Source organism: Neopsephotus bourkii, unplaced genomic scaffold (genome assembly GCF_033783945.1).
Source record: "Neopsephotus bourkii isolate Nb327-2 ecotype Australia unplaced genomic scaffold, CSIRO-AGI_Nbou_v1 NB_1637, whole genome shotgun sequence".
Taxonomy (NCBI): domain Eukaryota; kingdom Metazoa; phylum Chordata; class Aves; order Psittaciformes; family Psittacidae; genus Neopsephotus; species Neopsephotus bourkii.
The window spans coordinates 5,161,028-5,176,996 of NW_026902112.1; the positions used below are offsets into that span (position 1 = coordinate 5,161,028).

A 15,969-nucleotide genomic window follows, 5' to 3' on the forward strand; every position below is an offset into this window, starting at 1 on the left:
TTCAGTTCACTTTCTGTTCTGTTACTGAGAGAAATCTTGTCAAGATAGTATTGCAAGCATATTGTAAAAGACTATTTTTAGTTTAAGAGCATTTTTAGCATTTTAGTTACCTGAGGAATGTACTAGGTCATTTATCTAGTTGCAAATAATTTTATTTTGATAATAGTTGTTTAGCAGAAACAAAAAGGTTATATATGGTGCAATATAGTCATTAAGCTTGTCTTAACACTCATACAACCTGAAAGAAGTTGCATGAACTCTGTATCTTAGTACCTTGGTAGAAGTTTCATATTAAGTTGTTATCAAATTAGTGTTCTCATTGTTGATAACCTCAGCCATAATGTTCTGGAAGAAAAGTATCTCTTGACCAGTTGTTGTTAATCTTCATTCATTACACTTTGCTTCCCAGATTACATCCTACTAATGCCAATAAAATTTCTATGGATAGAAAGCCTCTGAAAAGGATATGTATCCAAAAATGTAACTCAATCATTCTAATTCAGTCCTGGAGAAAGAGAACAGACTCTCTGACTGTAATAGGGAAGAACAATAAGCTAGCATCTGTTACATGCAATTGCTGTTATGTAGGATGAACCCAACCTTGGCCAGCAAATCCACGAAATTCACAGGATCACAGACTCACAGAATGGTTGAGGCTGGAAAGAATCCATGGAGGTTATCTGATCCAAGCCCCCAACCAAGGCAGGGCCACCTAGAGCCCAGGACCATGTCCAGATGGCTTCTGAATATCCCCAAAGATGGATACTCCTCAACTCATGCCAGTGCTTGGTCACCCTCACAGTAAAAGTGTGTTCTGATGTTCAGAGGGAACCTCTCATGTTTCAGTCTGTGCCCATTGCCTCTGGTCCTGTCACTAGGCACCTTGGAAAAGAGCCTGGCTCCATGGTCTTGCACCCCCATTCAGGTATTTACATGTGTTAGTAAGATCGCCTTGAGGTTTCTCTTCTCTAGGCTGAGCAGTCCCAGCTGTTTCAGCCTCTCCTCATAGGGGAGATGCTCCAGTCCCTTCAACATCTTCATGGCCCTTTGCTGAATTCTCTCCATTTTGTTCATGTCTCTCTTGCACTGGACACAGTACTCCAAGTGCGTCTCACCAACTCTGAATAGAGTGGAAGAATAGCCTCCCTCAACCTACTGGCAACTCTCCTAATGCCACCCAGGGTACAATTAGTCTTCTTTGCCAGAAAAGGACACTGCCTGTACAAGAGGCATACATTCTACAAGAGGCTCATGTTCAACTTGGTGTTCACCAATGCTCCCAGGTCCTTTTCTTCAAAGCTGCTTACCAGGATCTAAGTTTTTTGATCTACTGACAATGAAGATATTAGACCACGCAGTATTCCATTCATGCATATCTCCCTGTGTCCCAGCTACACAAGCAGTTTTTGACCAAACCAAGGCAAAGCTCAGAACACCAACGCAGTTATTCTATTCTCTCTCCTCAGGTCTCACAACTATCTGTGAATCATGACATTCTGAGATGAAACAGGCTTCAGATTCTCAGACTAGGTAATATATATAGGTGAAATAAAGATGAATTATAAAGTTAGTAATGGAATACAGGCAGTTCTCAATCACAATATGAAGAAAGGATATTCATTTTGCTGATTTAGGTATGACTTTCTAGGCAGGCAGCAGAGTTTATTATATCCAGAGATTCTCTGAAACATTTACATTTTCTAATACACTGATTATCCATAAAGAGACTAGTAAGATGCACGAGTAATAAAAGTATGTTATGAGACAGCAAACTGATAGTACTTAAAATATTCAAAAGACAATTAAATTGTAAAACTGTTCAGCAACATTTGAAAACAACATTATCCAAAATGGCAAATGTCAAGGCCTCAGTTTCAAAGCAATAAATTTAGGAAAGCCTAAATTATCATATGAGTGAATTTTGAACATTAACAAAATATGGATTTTAACCAAATGAGTACAATTGTCATCATTCTTCAAGCTCCTGGTGAAACTGTGTGCTTGATGCTAGAGAGACAGTTTGTGATTTAATGAAAGGCAGTCCATGTAGGGGAAGACAGATGGCATGGGACTGGGGTGTAGAAGAAAACATAGAAGGTATAGAACCACAAGTGGGAAAAGACAAAAGCCGAAACCTGCGTTTTCAGTTACTTTTTTACTTCAGTTTTAGCTACTAGTTGCACAGTCTTAGAATTAAATAAGAGCACAAAGACAAAGAACTGACCCCAAATAGCAGCTGAAGGCTCCTCCTTCAGAAGAAAATGCTGTAATTAATATATCTTGGCAAATTAATCTGTGGCACCATGTTCCACTGCTACTACACAGCAGAGAAACTTCCTAGAGGCCACAAGGGTAAAGCTAGAGTACCAAGATTTTATTTTTTTCCTGGAAACTATTACTCTATTTCTGAAAACCAAAAATATACAATGTAGTCCTTAGAGGACTTTAAAGCCCCCAACCTTCCAAAAGGAGGAGCAAGATGTTGAAGTTTATTAACCTCTCCCATCTTCCACTGGACCAGGTTGCTCAAAGCCCAAATCAACCTGGCCTTGAACACTGCCAGGGATAGGACAGCCACAATTAGATTCTCTTCCCATGAAGATCACCTGAGATGAGAGAGGAGTACATCATCCCTGTCTTTGAACCAAAACATCATCTTTATACATATATGTGCCACATAATTTTTTAGTAATCGAGTTGTATTTATTATTTCACAGGTGAAAAAGCAAAGTAGGTACGTTGCTTATTTTCAATTATTTAAAAACCTTCTTATACAGTTGCACAACACTGCATGTTTTGCAGAATCTCTTTTCATATATAAAAAGCTGGTTTGTTGAAAAGAAAGGAAATAGAAATAGTTCTATTAATACTGATTTTCACAATGTTCCTTTAAAGGGATCGTAAATCCTAAGGTTTAGCTCTATGATTAATATTTTTTTGGAATTCTCCTTCCTTGGAAAATACGTCCTGATGGGAAAGGCTGGACTGAATAACTTTAGCTTGCCAGATCTTACTTGTAACATTCCCAAAGTATTCACAACATTTAAGTATCTTTGTATAATGGCTCCTCAGATTGTTTTACATACCTTTGGCATGCTGATAACTAAATGACCGGTTGTTTGTGATCTTTTAGCAGAGCTGCTGTCTGGCTTCACTTCCTCAGGGAGCACAAACTGAAATGGCTATAAGAAAAAGTGGGGTTGAAGTATATTATGCTACAATGTCTGGGTTTTATTGGTTTGGGTTTTTTTTTTTACCTGCACAGAACAAATGCAGAAACATCACTATCACATCCTTTGATCTTAAGGACAGTAAAGGTCTAAATCCTCTCACTTTATATATAATATTACTAACCCTAATAAATTATTAGCATGCTGAACAGCTTTTACTTGACAAGTATAGTCACATATATATTCCTGCTGTCATACCCAAAGTGACATTTCTAAAGAAGGTTATGAAATGACACTTGACTTATATTAGCAATTAAATAAGAAAGATTATCCAGTCTATTTTAGGTATAAAGTACTCCTGAAGTTTTGTTTATGTAGTTGGTACAGTCAAAAATAGGGATTTTGGTTTACTGTTTAAGTAACTTGTATTTTTCAAAAAATTCATGGTAAAACCAGTAAGAAGACAGACAAGTGGAATGACATTTTAAATGCCCTTTAAAAGAATATACATCCATTTGTTTCTGTCAGCTATGAACTCCAGATTGTGAAATTGCTAAATTCTAGCCTAGGGCAACCAGAAAGCTCTCTTCTTAAATGAATTATGGTACACTGTGTGGGGGAGAAACGAGAGGAGGAGAGAAGAAGAGAGAGTGAAATTTCATTTCAGGCTTTACACATCTTCTGGTTAGGACTTCCACAGTTTATGTGTGGTCTAAAATAATGCAAGTATGAAAGAACTTCTTCTGCATAGGTGCACAGTTGGTAACTCACAGAAGTCAGACCCAGAGTCATCTAAGTAACTATGGTCAACGTTAACTCTTGGTTTGACATGAATATAGCAAGAAAACACTAACCTTTCCCTTCACCATTACACGTACATAAGTTGGCTGGACATCAATATCAAGCAGAGAAGTGTCCAAATGTCTTCAGGATGTAATACAAATAAAAGAATCCATTTACAATACAGTCCAGTAAATAAGCAGTGCAGACCATATAGCTCTTTAATGGTGATTTTGCAGTTTATAAGCCACAAACTTCAATTCTAATTATTGTGTGAAATATGTATATATTTCAAAGTGTTAATGCCTTTGGAAGAAAAATCTGATCTTCCCGTGTGTTCTCAGAATCTTAATTAAAATAACATCTGAATTCTGTCAAGTCTACCACATCAGCTATTCTGTAACTGCAATAATTCAAAATCTTTGTGGCAAATGGTCTTTCCTCTATTAGTTTCATGCTGTACGTTACTATGAAAATTAATCTATTTAAAGTTGCAAAATTATTTTGCTACTTTTGTTTCTGAAGGCTTAGCAAGCAAATATACAGTAAGAGATCTTTCTTTTGCACAGAATTTGCTGGACAACCATGAACAGAAATACTATGCATTTCTAGAAATCAGAAAATTGCAGGTCAAACACAATTGCAGGTCAAACACAATAAAACGGACCTATGAAAGCTCCACTTTAACATCTTCTCTTCATCATGTGACACATACCCTCGTGAATGTGTAAGTACATATTCTTTATTTCCCTTCATTTATAAAGTTACCTCTCAGGTGAATTTTTCGAACCTTTTAGTCTGCATGTCTTACAAGTGAACACAAAATATTATAACATGTCCAATATCTTATTGCACCTGAACAGATTTTCTGAAGCTCTGAAAAAGCTAATTCTCAGAATTCAGAGATAAAAAGCAGGACTCTTTTGAGGGAAACCAATAAGCTTTAAGGGAAGAACACCTGGCATGAATTGTGTTTCTGTGCTATAATACTAGTTCAAGCTTTACTCTAACAAATTCCTATAATGGGTAAACAAGCTTTTAGGTTTCCAACCCCTTCCTGAAGCCTGGGCAAGGCTTAGTAATATATACTAGCAAATAGTTATCAGATTTCCTGGTTCAAGCATATTTCTTCCAGCCAATAGCCTGGCACAGTTCAGGAAACAGCATGGACTATGGACTCTCTCCAGTAAGGAAGGAAAGTAGGACAAGGATACCCTATTCTGTCAGAGGAAGGCAAATAATTAAGATAGAAGGACATTAACTGTACTGGAGCACTTGGGAAAAAAAAAAATCCCTACAACCCTAATCTGCAAATAAAGAACGAAAAAGGTTTTACATAAGTATAAAAGGAAAGGTGTGGAGGAAACCTGTCTGTGGACTGCAGGGAACATCAGCTGCAAAAAAACAACTCTTAAGAGTCCTCATTCACAGTGACAGAACAGTCTGAAGGGTCTATGGTTTATTCAGATTCATTTCTTGTGCACAGACTTCAAGATTGATTCCGGTACCCCCAATATTATTTGTTTTCCTCTTGAAAATTTCCACTTACAAAGAGGAATATAATAGAACACTGCGTATTGAAACTTCAGAATGGCAAAAATTAAGAGAAAATAAATCTGACCTGTAAACAGCAAGATCCAAGATGATCTGGTTGTTTTCTTCATCATCTTTCAAAGAGAAATGAAGCCTAATAATAATAACAAGAAAACCTTCAGGATAAATACAATTGGAGTGAATAAGCAAACATCACAGCATCCTTTCACTGCTAGCACTTTTTGATGAATACAAATATCATTGAGACAATACATCACATGATCATTTTAGAAACAGTTGCAATTTGCCTCATGAACACAAAAATACACTGGCATCTGAACCAAAGTCATTCTTTCATTCATTTTTTGTTTTTCCCACTCAACCCACAAGGAAAAGAAGACAAAAATACTGCTGAAGGTCAGTTAAAATTAAGCTCAGTCTGTCAATGCAGAAAGAGAGACATCTGCTGGTGAAATCTCCCTGCTTTACCAACAACTTCATAGCAAAAACAGTTCATGAAAAGCATGAAAAGCCTGGAGCTTGATAACTCTAAACTTATCATATGTTAAAAAAACCTCTGCATCTTTGTTGATAGCGGTTAATTTGCTAAAGTATACATATCTGCCTGTGCATTTCCAAAGTAATACACGATTCATACAATATCCTTGATATTGTATTCTGGTACAGTCAATTTGCAAGAAAGCTTATGGAGCTTTTGAGTTATGGGTATTTTTTAATGGAATACTGCAGAGAATCATGTTCAGGCTTTTTTCTTTTATTGCATCTTACTGCAAACTTTGAGAAATCACTAAAATATGAAGGGTGAAAAAGAGAAAACTGTAAAATTTTCTAGGGGCAAACCTAATCAGAACTGAGGAAGAAAAATAGTTTGCTCTCAGCAGTGTTCCCTTGCCAACCTCCCAAAAGAAAACCCAGAAGCTTGGACACTGGTATGGGCATTCGATTTCTGCACTGAAGCAAAAGCTTTGGAGAACACGACCTGTCTACTTGTATCTCTTTACTTTTGTCTCTCTGATACACTGACAGATTGCATGAAGAGCTGTGATATTCTTGTTGAAGCCATGACAGAAACTGATCATTGATCTGGCTTTACATGGGCACATCCACAGGCTAAATTCTAATGCAGAAAACTTGGGTGACACAAACAGGACTGCTACTAACAGTGAAGTCTAGGGACTAATTCTTCTAAAAAGATAGTTAGACCTTTATTCTAAATGTCTCTACTTTTTAGAAGTATAATCAAATTCTATGAACTATTTTAATTAAACTATTTTAGACTTCTTTGAACTAGAAAATAATTTAAAGTTTTTTTTAATCAACACATTAGTTAAAAAAAGAAGTGCATCAATACAATGGTAAGTATCTCCTGGTGCAGATGGAATAAACAGGAGGTCTGCACTACCTTTAGTTTTCTCTATCACACTGAAAATTATGCACTGATCCTATAAAGTAGGTTTTCAAATTCCTTGAATGTCCATGGATTTATAAATTTCCAAGATTTAGAAAGCATTCTTCACACAAATGATGAGCATGTTCTGAGCTTCGATTTTGCAGCTAGATCAGTCTTAAGATGGAAAATCTTATTCAGAGGACAGCAGACAGGTACGTGACCCTTTGTATGCCAATTTTTGATCACTCCTCTAACAGAAGGCTCTTGGGAGAGCCATTTATAAGGAAACAATGTTTGCACTCTGTCTTCTGCTCTCCTTTAGAAAAGGTTGATTCAAGAGAAACGAATGGTAACACACAGATGATACTCTGGAAACTCATTCCGTAATACTCAGGTGCCTTTGTCAGTGATAAAATACAAAGACTTCCCTGCCTCTGTTGCTACAGACCTCATTCAGTGTCAAAGGACCTCATGCCATAGAAGCTGATTACATACCCTTCCCAATTCTGAGAGGGTTTCATCTGTCATCAGAGGACTGAGTAATTCTGTCCAGAAATATTACTTGGATGTATTTTCCCACATTTAAAGTGGCTACTCATACACATTTATCTTTCTTCAACAGTCAAACCGGTTAAACTTTTTCCACTCTTAGTAAGATGCTCCAAGAGAGCCTTACCATAGAAGGAAAAAGAGTAAACCATCGTATATCTTTTACAGAAAACCAAGTTCTTCCATCATCAAAGGCCAAGGTATTAAACAACCTTCAACACCTCACTCACTGAAAACTAATTATTTTTCCAGCATCTGCATATAAATTCAGAAGTCAGATTCCACACCAGGAACCTAATTCTGAAACAAGAATTTGTCAGCATCCTTAATTTTATATTGCCACATATCTTGAAATAGTTGCCCATACCAGCTGTAAAGAGGATAGGTTAGTTAACCTCTTAACCTTACATACTTAGGCGCATTCACGTTCAGAACTTTTCCTTCTGCAGTGAAAAATGTCCAAAGAGGCTTCTCTTTCTTTTTTGATTCCCTTAACAAAACAAAGAAAAATGGTTTAAAATTTGACATTCTCATATTTTATTTCAGTAGCAAAAAAAAAAAAAAAAAAAAAAGAGGATGGCAAGAGGTAAGAATTATCAGGTCCTATCAAATGTCCAATTGCACATTAAAAGCATCATTTAAATATGAGCAAATGCTTTGTAATATCACGTCTTGCATTGATAATAACTTCTTCTGCATGTCACAGTACCCATTATTGAACAGCAATATATCAAGTTTATCTGTATATCTTAAGAAATCAGTGGATTACTTAAACATATGAAATGGGATGTTTTTCTAGTTATAAATGGAATTACAGACCACTCAGTCTCACCTCTGTGCCTGGCAAACTATTGGAGCAGATTCTCCTGGAAGGCATGCTAAGGCACATGAAAATCAACAAGGTGCTTGGTGACAGCCAGCATGGCTTCACTAAGGGGAAATCCTGCCTGACCAATTTGGTGGCCTTCTATGATGGGGCTACAGAACTGATGGACAGGGGTAGAGCAGTTGATGTCATCTACCTGGACTTGTGTAAAGAGTTTGACACTGTCCCGCAAGACATCCTTGTCTCTAAATTGGAGAGACATGAAATTGATGAATGGACCACCCAGTGGATAAAGAACTGGCTGGATGGCCACACACAAAGAGTTGTGGTTAATGGCTCAATGTCCAGATGGAAACCAGTAATGAGTGGCGTCCCTCAGGGATTGGTGTTGGGACCTGTCTTGTTTAACATCTTTGTCGCTGACATGGACAGTGGGATTGAGTGCGCCCTCAGCAAGTTTGCCGATGACACGAAGCTGTGTGGTTCCGTTGATACGCTGGAGGGAAGGAATGCCATCCAGAGGGACCTTGACATGCTTGTGAGGTGGGCTGATGCCAACCTCATGAAGTTTAACCATGCCAAGTGCAAGGTCCTACACCTGGATCAGAGCAATCCCAGAGACAGCTACAGGTTGGGCAGAGAAGAGATTCAGAGCAGCCCTGCTGAGGACTTGGGGGTACTGATTGATGAGGAAATGAACATGAGCTGTCTTCAGTGTGCAATTGCAGCCCAGAAGCCAACCATATCCTGGGCTGCATCAAGAGGACCAGCAGGTCCAAGGAGGTGATCCTGCCCCTTTACTCTGCCCTCGTGAGACCTCACCTGGAGTATTGTGTGCAGTTCTGCTGTCCTCCACATAAAAAGGACATGAAACTGATGGAACAAGTCCAGAGGAGGGCCACGAGGATGATCAGGGGAATGGAGCACCTCCCATATGAAGATAGGCTGAGAAAGTTGGGGCTGTTCAGCCTGGAGAAGAGAAGGCTGCGTGGAGACCTCATAGCAGCCTTCCAGTATCTGAAGGGGGCTTATAGGGATCCTGGGGAGGGACTCTTCATTAGGGACTGTAGTGATAGGACAAGGGGTAATGGGTTCAAACTTAAACAGGGGAAGTTTAGATTGGATATAAGGAGGAAATTCTTTCCTGTTAGGGTGGTGAGGCACTGGAATAGGTTGCCCAGGGAGGCTGTGAATGCTCCATCCCTGGCAGTGTTCAAGGCCAGGCTGGACGAGGCCTTGGGTGATATGGTTTAGTGCAAAGTGTCCCTGCCCATGGCAGGGGGGTTGGAACTAGATGATCTTAAGGTCCTTTCCAACCCTGACTATTCTATGATTCTATACTAATCATGAGACATCATTACTGTTAACTGATTCAATGCATGTGCAAGCAATTGTAAAGACATAACATACAGATTATTTGTTAAAAAAAATCTACTGCATTTTTTTGTTCCGTTCTTCCTTCAAATCATGCAAAACATATCAGTGATGGAGACTTCAGTCTTCGCTATCCATGTCCAACTATCATCAATTAAACTATAACTGACTTTCATTTGGTGCAAAAATGAGCTGTCTTAAATTTATCTGCCAAGTTCATTAAGTCATGTGGCACTGGTGTTTTCCTGTATAAAAGTTTAAATCATGAGCAAGGAGGGGAAGAATAAAGAATCTTAGAAAAAGAAATATCTGCTGGCACCTATGTAAAAAATGGCTACGTTCTCTTTAAAATACAGCACTGTAATTCTTACTTTTCATTAATCCACTCTTCAGCTGGTCAATTAGTGTGTATGCCTACTTCAGCTGGCATAGAAAAAAAAGTATTTCTCAAAAAGACAACAGCAATTCATTGTTTTTTATGTTCCCAAACTATTTTCTTACTGTAAATTCAAAATTAAGAGAACACTAAAGGTAAATCGCTAATGAGGGAAATAAAGTATGTAACGTTTAGACCAACTTTGGGGAAAAAAAGGCATAAAAAATATTTGGTCTATAAATATGATGGATTTGAAGAAGAAATAAAAACGTTCAAGTGGAGCTACTGTAATGACTACATAAAAACAACTTCTATTTAAGAAAGATTCACAGCTACCCCTGCGTTCAATACTATTCCACAGTATAAATCAGAAGTTTAATGGGATTTGTGGGCTAGCATTTTCTGTACCTGAATATCTACTTTTGACATTGAAATGCAAAGTGAACTTTGTTCTAAAGATGCAGGTTTCAGAAATACTTCAGAAAATTGTATCCTACCACCTTTTAGCTGTTAATAACCTGTGTCTAGATGAAATCTGTCTGCTCATGTGAACTATTTCAAGGTAAATTCGGTTATGTCACAAGCACTAGAATTCAAGGTAAGTTCTTTAACTTCGTGCTGAGATGAAAGGCCTTGTTCTGGCAATGAGCTGCAAAAAGAGATCCTGGGCACCCTCCAGCTGCAACTGATTTTACACTTTTTTGAAGTTTCTTTGGATGAAACTGCAGGTACTCAATCATTTGGTAACCACCAAAGCTGCTCAATTTATTATCAGCTGTGCAACTTTAACACAGCTGGCAAATTTGATGTGTGCTAACATGTCATAGATAGGCTTCAATTTAGCACTAGTGTGACTGAGGTCATGACCGTTTCATACCAAAACCCCCATCCTTTTATACTGAGCAACTTACATTAAAGTTATATTTCAGCTCTTGTGCACCAGCAAGATTTGAAATTGTCAGGGGAACTTTTCTGTTCTCACCTTTCTTATGCTACCTCAAAACCAATATAAAATGAACCATGACAGGAATTTTAACTTCTTTAAATGACTCAGAAATTCAGAATTAAATTCAGAAATTAATTATTGTATCTTTATTGCAACACTATTTAAAATCTCCTTGAATATATTTAGAGGGAAGCATTTGGAACACATTTGCTTTTGAGTAGAGCAGGGCATCCCCAAACACAGCAAAATTCTAACTAGCTAGATTCTGGGTTTCACAGTAGTTCTTCTGAGAAAGTGCTAGACCTTGAAGTAATAATAGCAACAAGTTATGCAGATTTTCAGACTTCTGGGAGAGTTCCCTGGGACTGACTTTTTCAATACTTGGGCTTCATAAATCTTTTTAAAAGCATGCCTTTAAAAAGAACAGCTAGAAAAATCTCTGGCACAAATGCTGTTATATAAACAAAAAAATAAAGAAGGGAAAAAAAGACATTGCTTACAATGTTTGTGGAACTGATAACCCAGCAGCAATAAAATAACTGATTTTTGCTAGCATGTGCATTAATTTTCCATGTTCAGCAAAACCAGTGACAACTTTAGGAAGTTCGAAGGGCTTTTGACGGGCCAGACGTCTTCAGATTCCAAATAGCATAGATAGCATGAAGAATCTTATTACTTGGGATGAACATCTTTGATAAAGCACATGAAAAGATTCCTAAGTCACATAGAAAAGGTGCCTGAAATGCCACTTGTAGCGTGGCCTGTAGGGCATCTGTACAATGCAATCTGCACCCTGGATAAATCCTTTCAGCAACAATATGAAACATCAAACTACACAAAACACATTAATTAGCTGACACAAAAGTGAAACTTCTGAAGTCCATAAAATGGATTTGAAAAGAGAAATTCTATTTAAAAACTCTATTTGAGGGGAAAAAATACCATTAATTTTAGAAAATAAAGCAAAACAAAATGAAGAGTCTGAATATTCTGCTTATATTTTATATTTGCACAGGCAACAGGGATTTAAGTTGCCAGTTCTCAGTAACATTTAATGTGAAGCAGTCACCTTCCTCTTTTCTGTACCTTTGAAAATGTCCCTTTTTTCAATTCATAGAATATAATAAAATAAAACCATACCTTACATTCTCTTTAGCTCTCCGTTTCTCTTCAATGTATCTGTGGGTTTCTAATCTAGATTCTGGTGTGTATGGTGTAGGCTCCTCCCAAAATCTTTTGTCTTCATCATCTTCAACTGTTCTCCATGATTCCTCTTCTTCACCTCCTTCTGCCCGCTGTTTTTCTTTCTCCTGTAGGGAGTCTGGCCTACACAACATCACATGGAATGTTATCATAGAATCATAGAATCATAGAATGGTTAGGGTTAGAAAGGACCTTAAGATCATCTAGTTCCAACCCCTTTGCCATGGGCAAGGACACCAATGTAACAAAGGAAGAGTAACAGTACTTGCTAATGAATTCTTGCAATAATATGTTTTTTAACCCAATACTAATAGCTGTATAATTCCTACAAAGAACAATATATATCTAGATAGATATATCTATGCTTCTTTCATCAACTATCAAAATGCATTTCAAAATGTTTTTCATTGACTTAACTGAGCAGTGATACTATGGTTATGCCTAACTCTCTGAAAACCTTGATAGATCAACATGTTTAATTGCAGGACCAGAACCAAGATATCCTTACAACTTACAAGTGAAAGAAACCTTCAGTCTGCGTGAAGTTTAAACATTCCCAATATCAGGCAGCGGCAGATTAGAAATTTATAAGGTAGCAATATTTTACTTGGGCATCTCCTCAAATGCAACCTTAGAACCTGAATCATTTTTCTCCCTAGCCCCAAGCCTCTGTAATATTCAGAAATTCTCTGCCAATATAGAGAGAAAACTAGATTTATGATACAGTTGTGATAGATGAGGACAAAGTTCCATAGCCAGCTCCATGGAATTTAGTCTTTATTGGATAAAATTAAGACGGATGGCAACTGCTTTGGGAGCTGAGCCCAGACAAAAATCCTTCTGCTGTCTAGGTAATCTCAGCTATATTAGGTGGAAGAATAGAGAAATGAACATTCTATACCCTTTTACATCTCAAAAGATCTGCAATATTCCATTTCAGTCTTCATATCTAATAGCTATAAAGCAAAGGAAATTACAGGTGAACAGCTGCTTCTCTGGAACCCCTACTTTTCCTTAAACAGCAGTTTCCATCTGTACTCCTGAAAGAAGCTATCAATTACACTATTTTGGCACCCAGTTTGGAGTTCTGGAACCAAAATTCTATTGTACTGTCTGCAGGTCAGTAATTAATCATGTTTGTAATTAATTATATTTTTCATTAGATGTAACATGCATGAGGAAAAATAATGCTGCTAGAATCAACAATAAAGACAAACAAAAATACTGAAGTGGAATTATATAAACTATTTAACAAAGAAAAAGCAAATTCTTAATAAAGAAAGATAAGAGTGGCATTTACCTGTCAAATCCAAGTTTAGATTCCATTGGGTTTTGTTTCTTGTCCTTTCTTTCTTGCATCCTTCTTTGAGCCTCTTCCTTTTCTCTAGCCCTTTTGAGAAGATAAGCTTTTTCCTGTTCTCTGATTTTCTGTTTCACTTCTGCATAGTTTTGAAGTGCTTGAATCCTCTCCGAACGTTCTATTTGTTTACTATCCAAACACTTCCCAAGGGGAAAAAACATACAGATATATGAGAAATTTTAAACAAGGGGCATTGTGAGACTGCCTGTTTCAATGACAGGAAATCATTATATAACTGCAGGCATTGCAATATACATTATTTACTGTAGTCACATATTCTTCATAACAGAATTTAATTTCCTGTGGACAGTAAAAAATGCTACCAGCTTTCCTGTCATGGGCATTTATTTTTAGTATGTTAAGTCAACAATGCTCATTATTTATTTGAATATACATTTAATTTTTAAAATCTTACTTTTAATTGATGCAGAGTTGCCACTACAAATTGTCTGTAACCTTCAAATTCAGTACAAGGGTTACCCACTAGAAACAGTTCATTCAGATGTATATTATGTTTCAGGGCTTCAATACTGGAGAGTTCACCAATGAAATTTGCTGTCAGGTCAAGTTTCTTCAGTTCTTCACAGCCTGAAAAACACTTAACTCAACTTGAACATAAAATAAATGTACATGACATATACACACATAAAACACACACAGGTGCACACACTTGGCTATAAAACTGTCTGCATTTGCTGTCTTACTACTAATTTCATCCAATCAGAATACGTCTTTTCCAAGCCACTAGTGAAAGAGTGACTCAGAGCTTAAGCTTATAATGTCACAGTATTTGTAGAAAACAGAAAATTCTCAAGAAGATACAAAATATCAAGCTTACTATTGGTTATATCACTATTAAAATGTTGTGGTCAATGCTGGTATACTAGATGAACTCTTGTTTCAGCTATCATTGTGAATCACTACTTAAATTGCAAATAGTGGTAACCATAGAATTATAGAATGGTTTGGGTTGGAAATGACCTTAAGATCATCCAGTTCCAACCCCCCAGCCATGGGCAGGGACAACTCACACTAGAACATGTCACCCAAGGCGCTGTCCAAGCTGGCGTTGAACACTGCCAGGGATGGAGCATTTAGAATCATAGAATAGTTAGGGTTGGAAAGGACCTTAAGATCATCAAGTTCCAACCCCCCGGCCATGGGCAGGGACACCTCGCACTAAACCATATCACCCAAGGCCTCGTCCAACCTGGCCTTGAACACTGACAGGGATGGAGCATTCACAACCTCCCTGGGCAACCCATTCCAGTGCCTTACCACCCTTACAGTAAAGAACTTCCTCCTTATATCCAATCTAAACTTCCCCTGTTTAAGTTTTAACCCATTACCCCTTTAAACATTTCCCCTTTAACACTTCTTTGGGCATCATCACCACCCTAACAGTAGGGAACTTCTTCCTTATATCTAACCTGAACTTCTCCTGTTTAAGTTTAAACCCATTACCCCTTGTCCTATCACTGCAGTCCTTTCCTTAATGAAGAGTCCATCCCCAGCATCCCTATATGCCCCCTTCAGATACTGGAAGGCTGCTATGAGGTCTCCACGCAGCTTTTCTCTAGTCTGAACAGCCACAACTTTCTCAGCCTATCTTCATACGTGAAGTGCTCCAGCCCCGATCATTCTCATGGACCTCTTCTGGACTTGCTCCAACAGCTCCATGTCCTTCTTATATTGTTAACCAAAACAGTTCATTATAAACAGAAACTCTTAATTAGCCAACAAAATCCTCTGGAAAATCCAGATCAAAAAATTATCAGCCTCTCCTTTTATCATAATCTGTCCCTGAAGCATAAGCATGACCCTAAGAGTAAAAAAGTTTAGCCTTAATGCCCATTATCGTGACCACTTGTGTTCCTTTGCAGGTCTATTTGGCAAGTATTTTCTGCACATTGGAGCCCAAAGAAAATAAGCAACTCCAAGAGGTTTATTAGGGAATTTAAATAATGCAAATGTTTTCAAAGCTCACTCCTAAAGGTTCTGACTCATCAGAAAATGACAAATCACAGTAATAAAGGCTGCAGCTGGATAAAGGAACTTAAAATTTACTGTTATGAGAACAGATGCAAGTTTCTCAATATACTGCCAAATACATAACGTACTACCTGTTTCTTCAACTTTTACAGACTTGCGTTTAGCCTGTTTATCTTTTATTTGATTTAAGCCAACCTCTTGATTCAGCTTGTAGACTTGAAAAGTACCAAACTGAAAACCCCAAAACAAACTAAAAAAAATAAACCAAAACTCCAGCTTTTTTTATTATTGTTCCCTTGTCAGGGTAGACATTGTAAAGATTTAGCAACTGACCTAATCAAAATCAAGAAAGAGGAAGCAAGGAAGTCAGAAATTATTCAAGTAATATGAAATGTGTTTATGGGCAGCTCGAAGTCTTAGATTTTGAACTTGGAAAATGCTAGACTTTT

The 15,969-nt window shown here is 37.5% G+C and overlaps 1 protein-coding gene across 3 annotated transcripts in view; it reads right to left on the reverse strand.

The window, feature by feature from the left end:
• The window catches only part of LOC133223448 (dynein axonemal assembly factor 11-like), a 44,942-nt gene that overhangs the window by 10,076 nt on the left and 18,897 nt on the right, over positions 1 to 15,969 (reverse strand). For all 3 annotated transcript variants that reach the window (XM_061374132.1, XM_061374131.1, XM_061374130.1), the window contains 7 exons: positions 13,944 to 14,116; positions 13,469 to 13,668; positions 12,106 to 12,291; positions 7,856 to 7,933; positions 5,572 to 5,637; positions 4,025 to 4,094; positions 3,087 to 3,182 (listed from right to left, as the gene is read on the reverse strand). In XM_061374132.1, the coding sequence (XP_061230116.1) occupies positions 3,087 to 3,182; positions 4,025 to 4,094; positions 5,572 to 5,637; positions 7,856 to 7,933; positions 12,106 to 12,291; positions 13,469 to 13,668; positions 13,944 to 14,116 (869 nt within the window). The remainder of the gene's footprint in view (positions 1 to 3,086; positions 3,183 to 4,024; positions 4,095 to 5,571; positions 5,638 to 7,855; positions 7,934 to 12,105; positions 12,292 to 13,468; positions 13,669 to 13,943; positions 14,117 to 15,969) is intronic.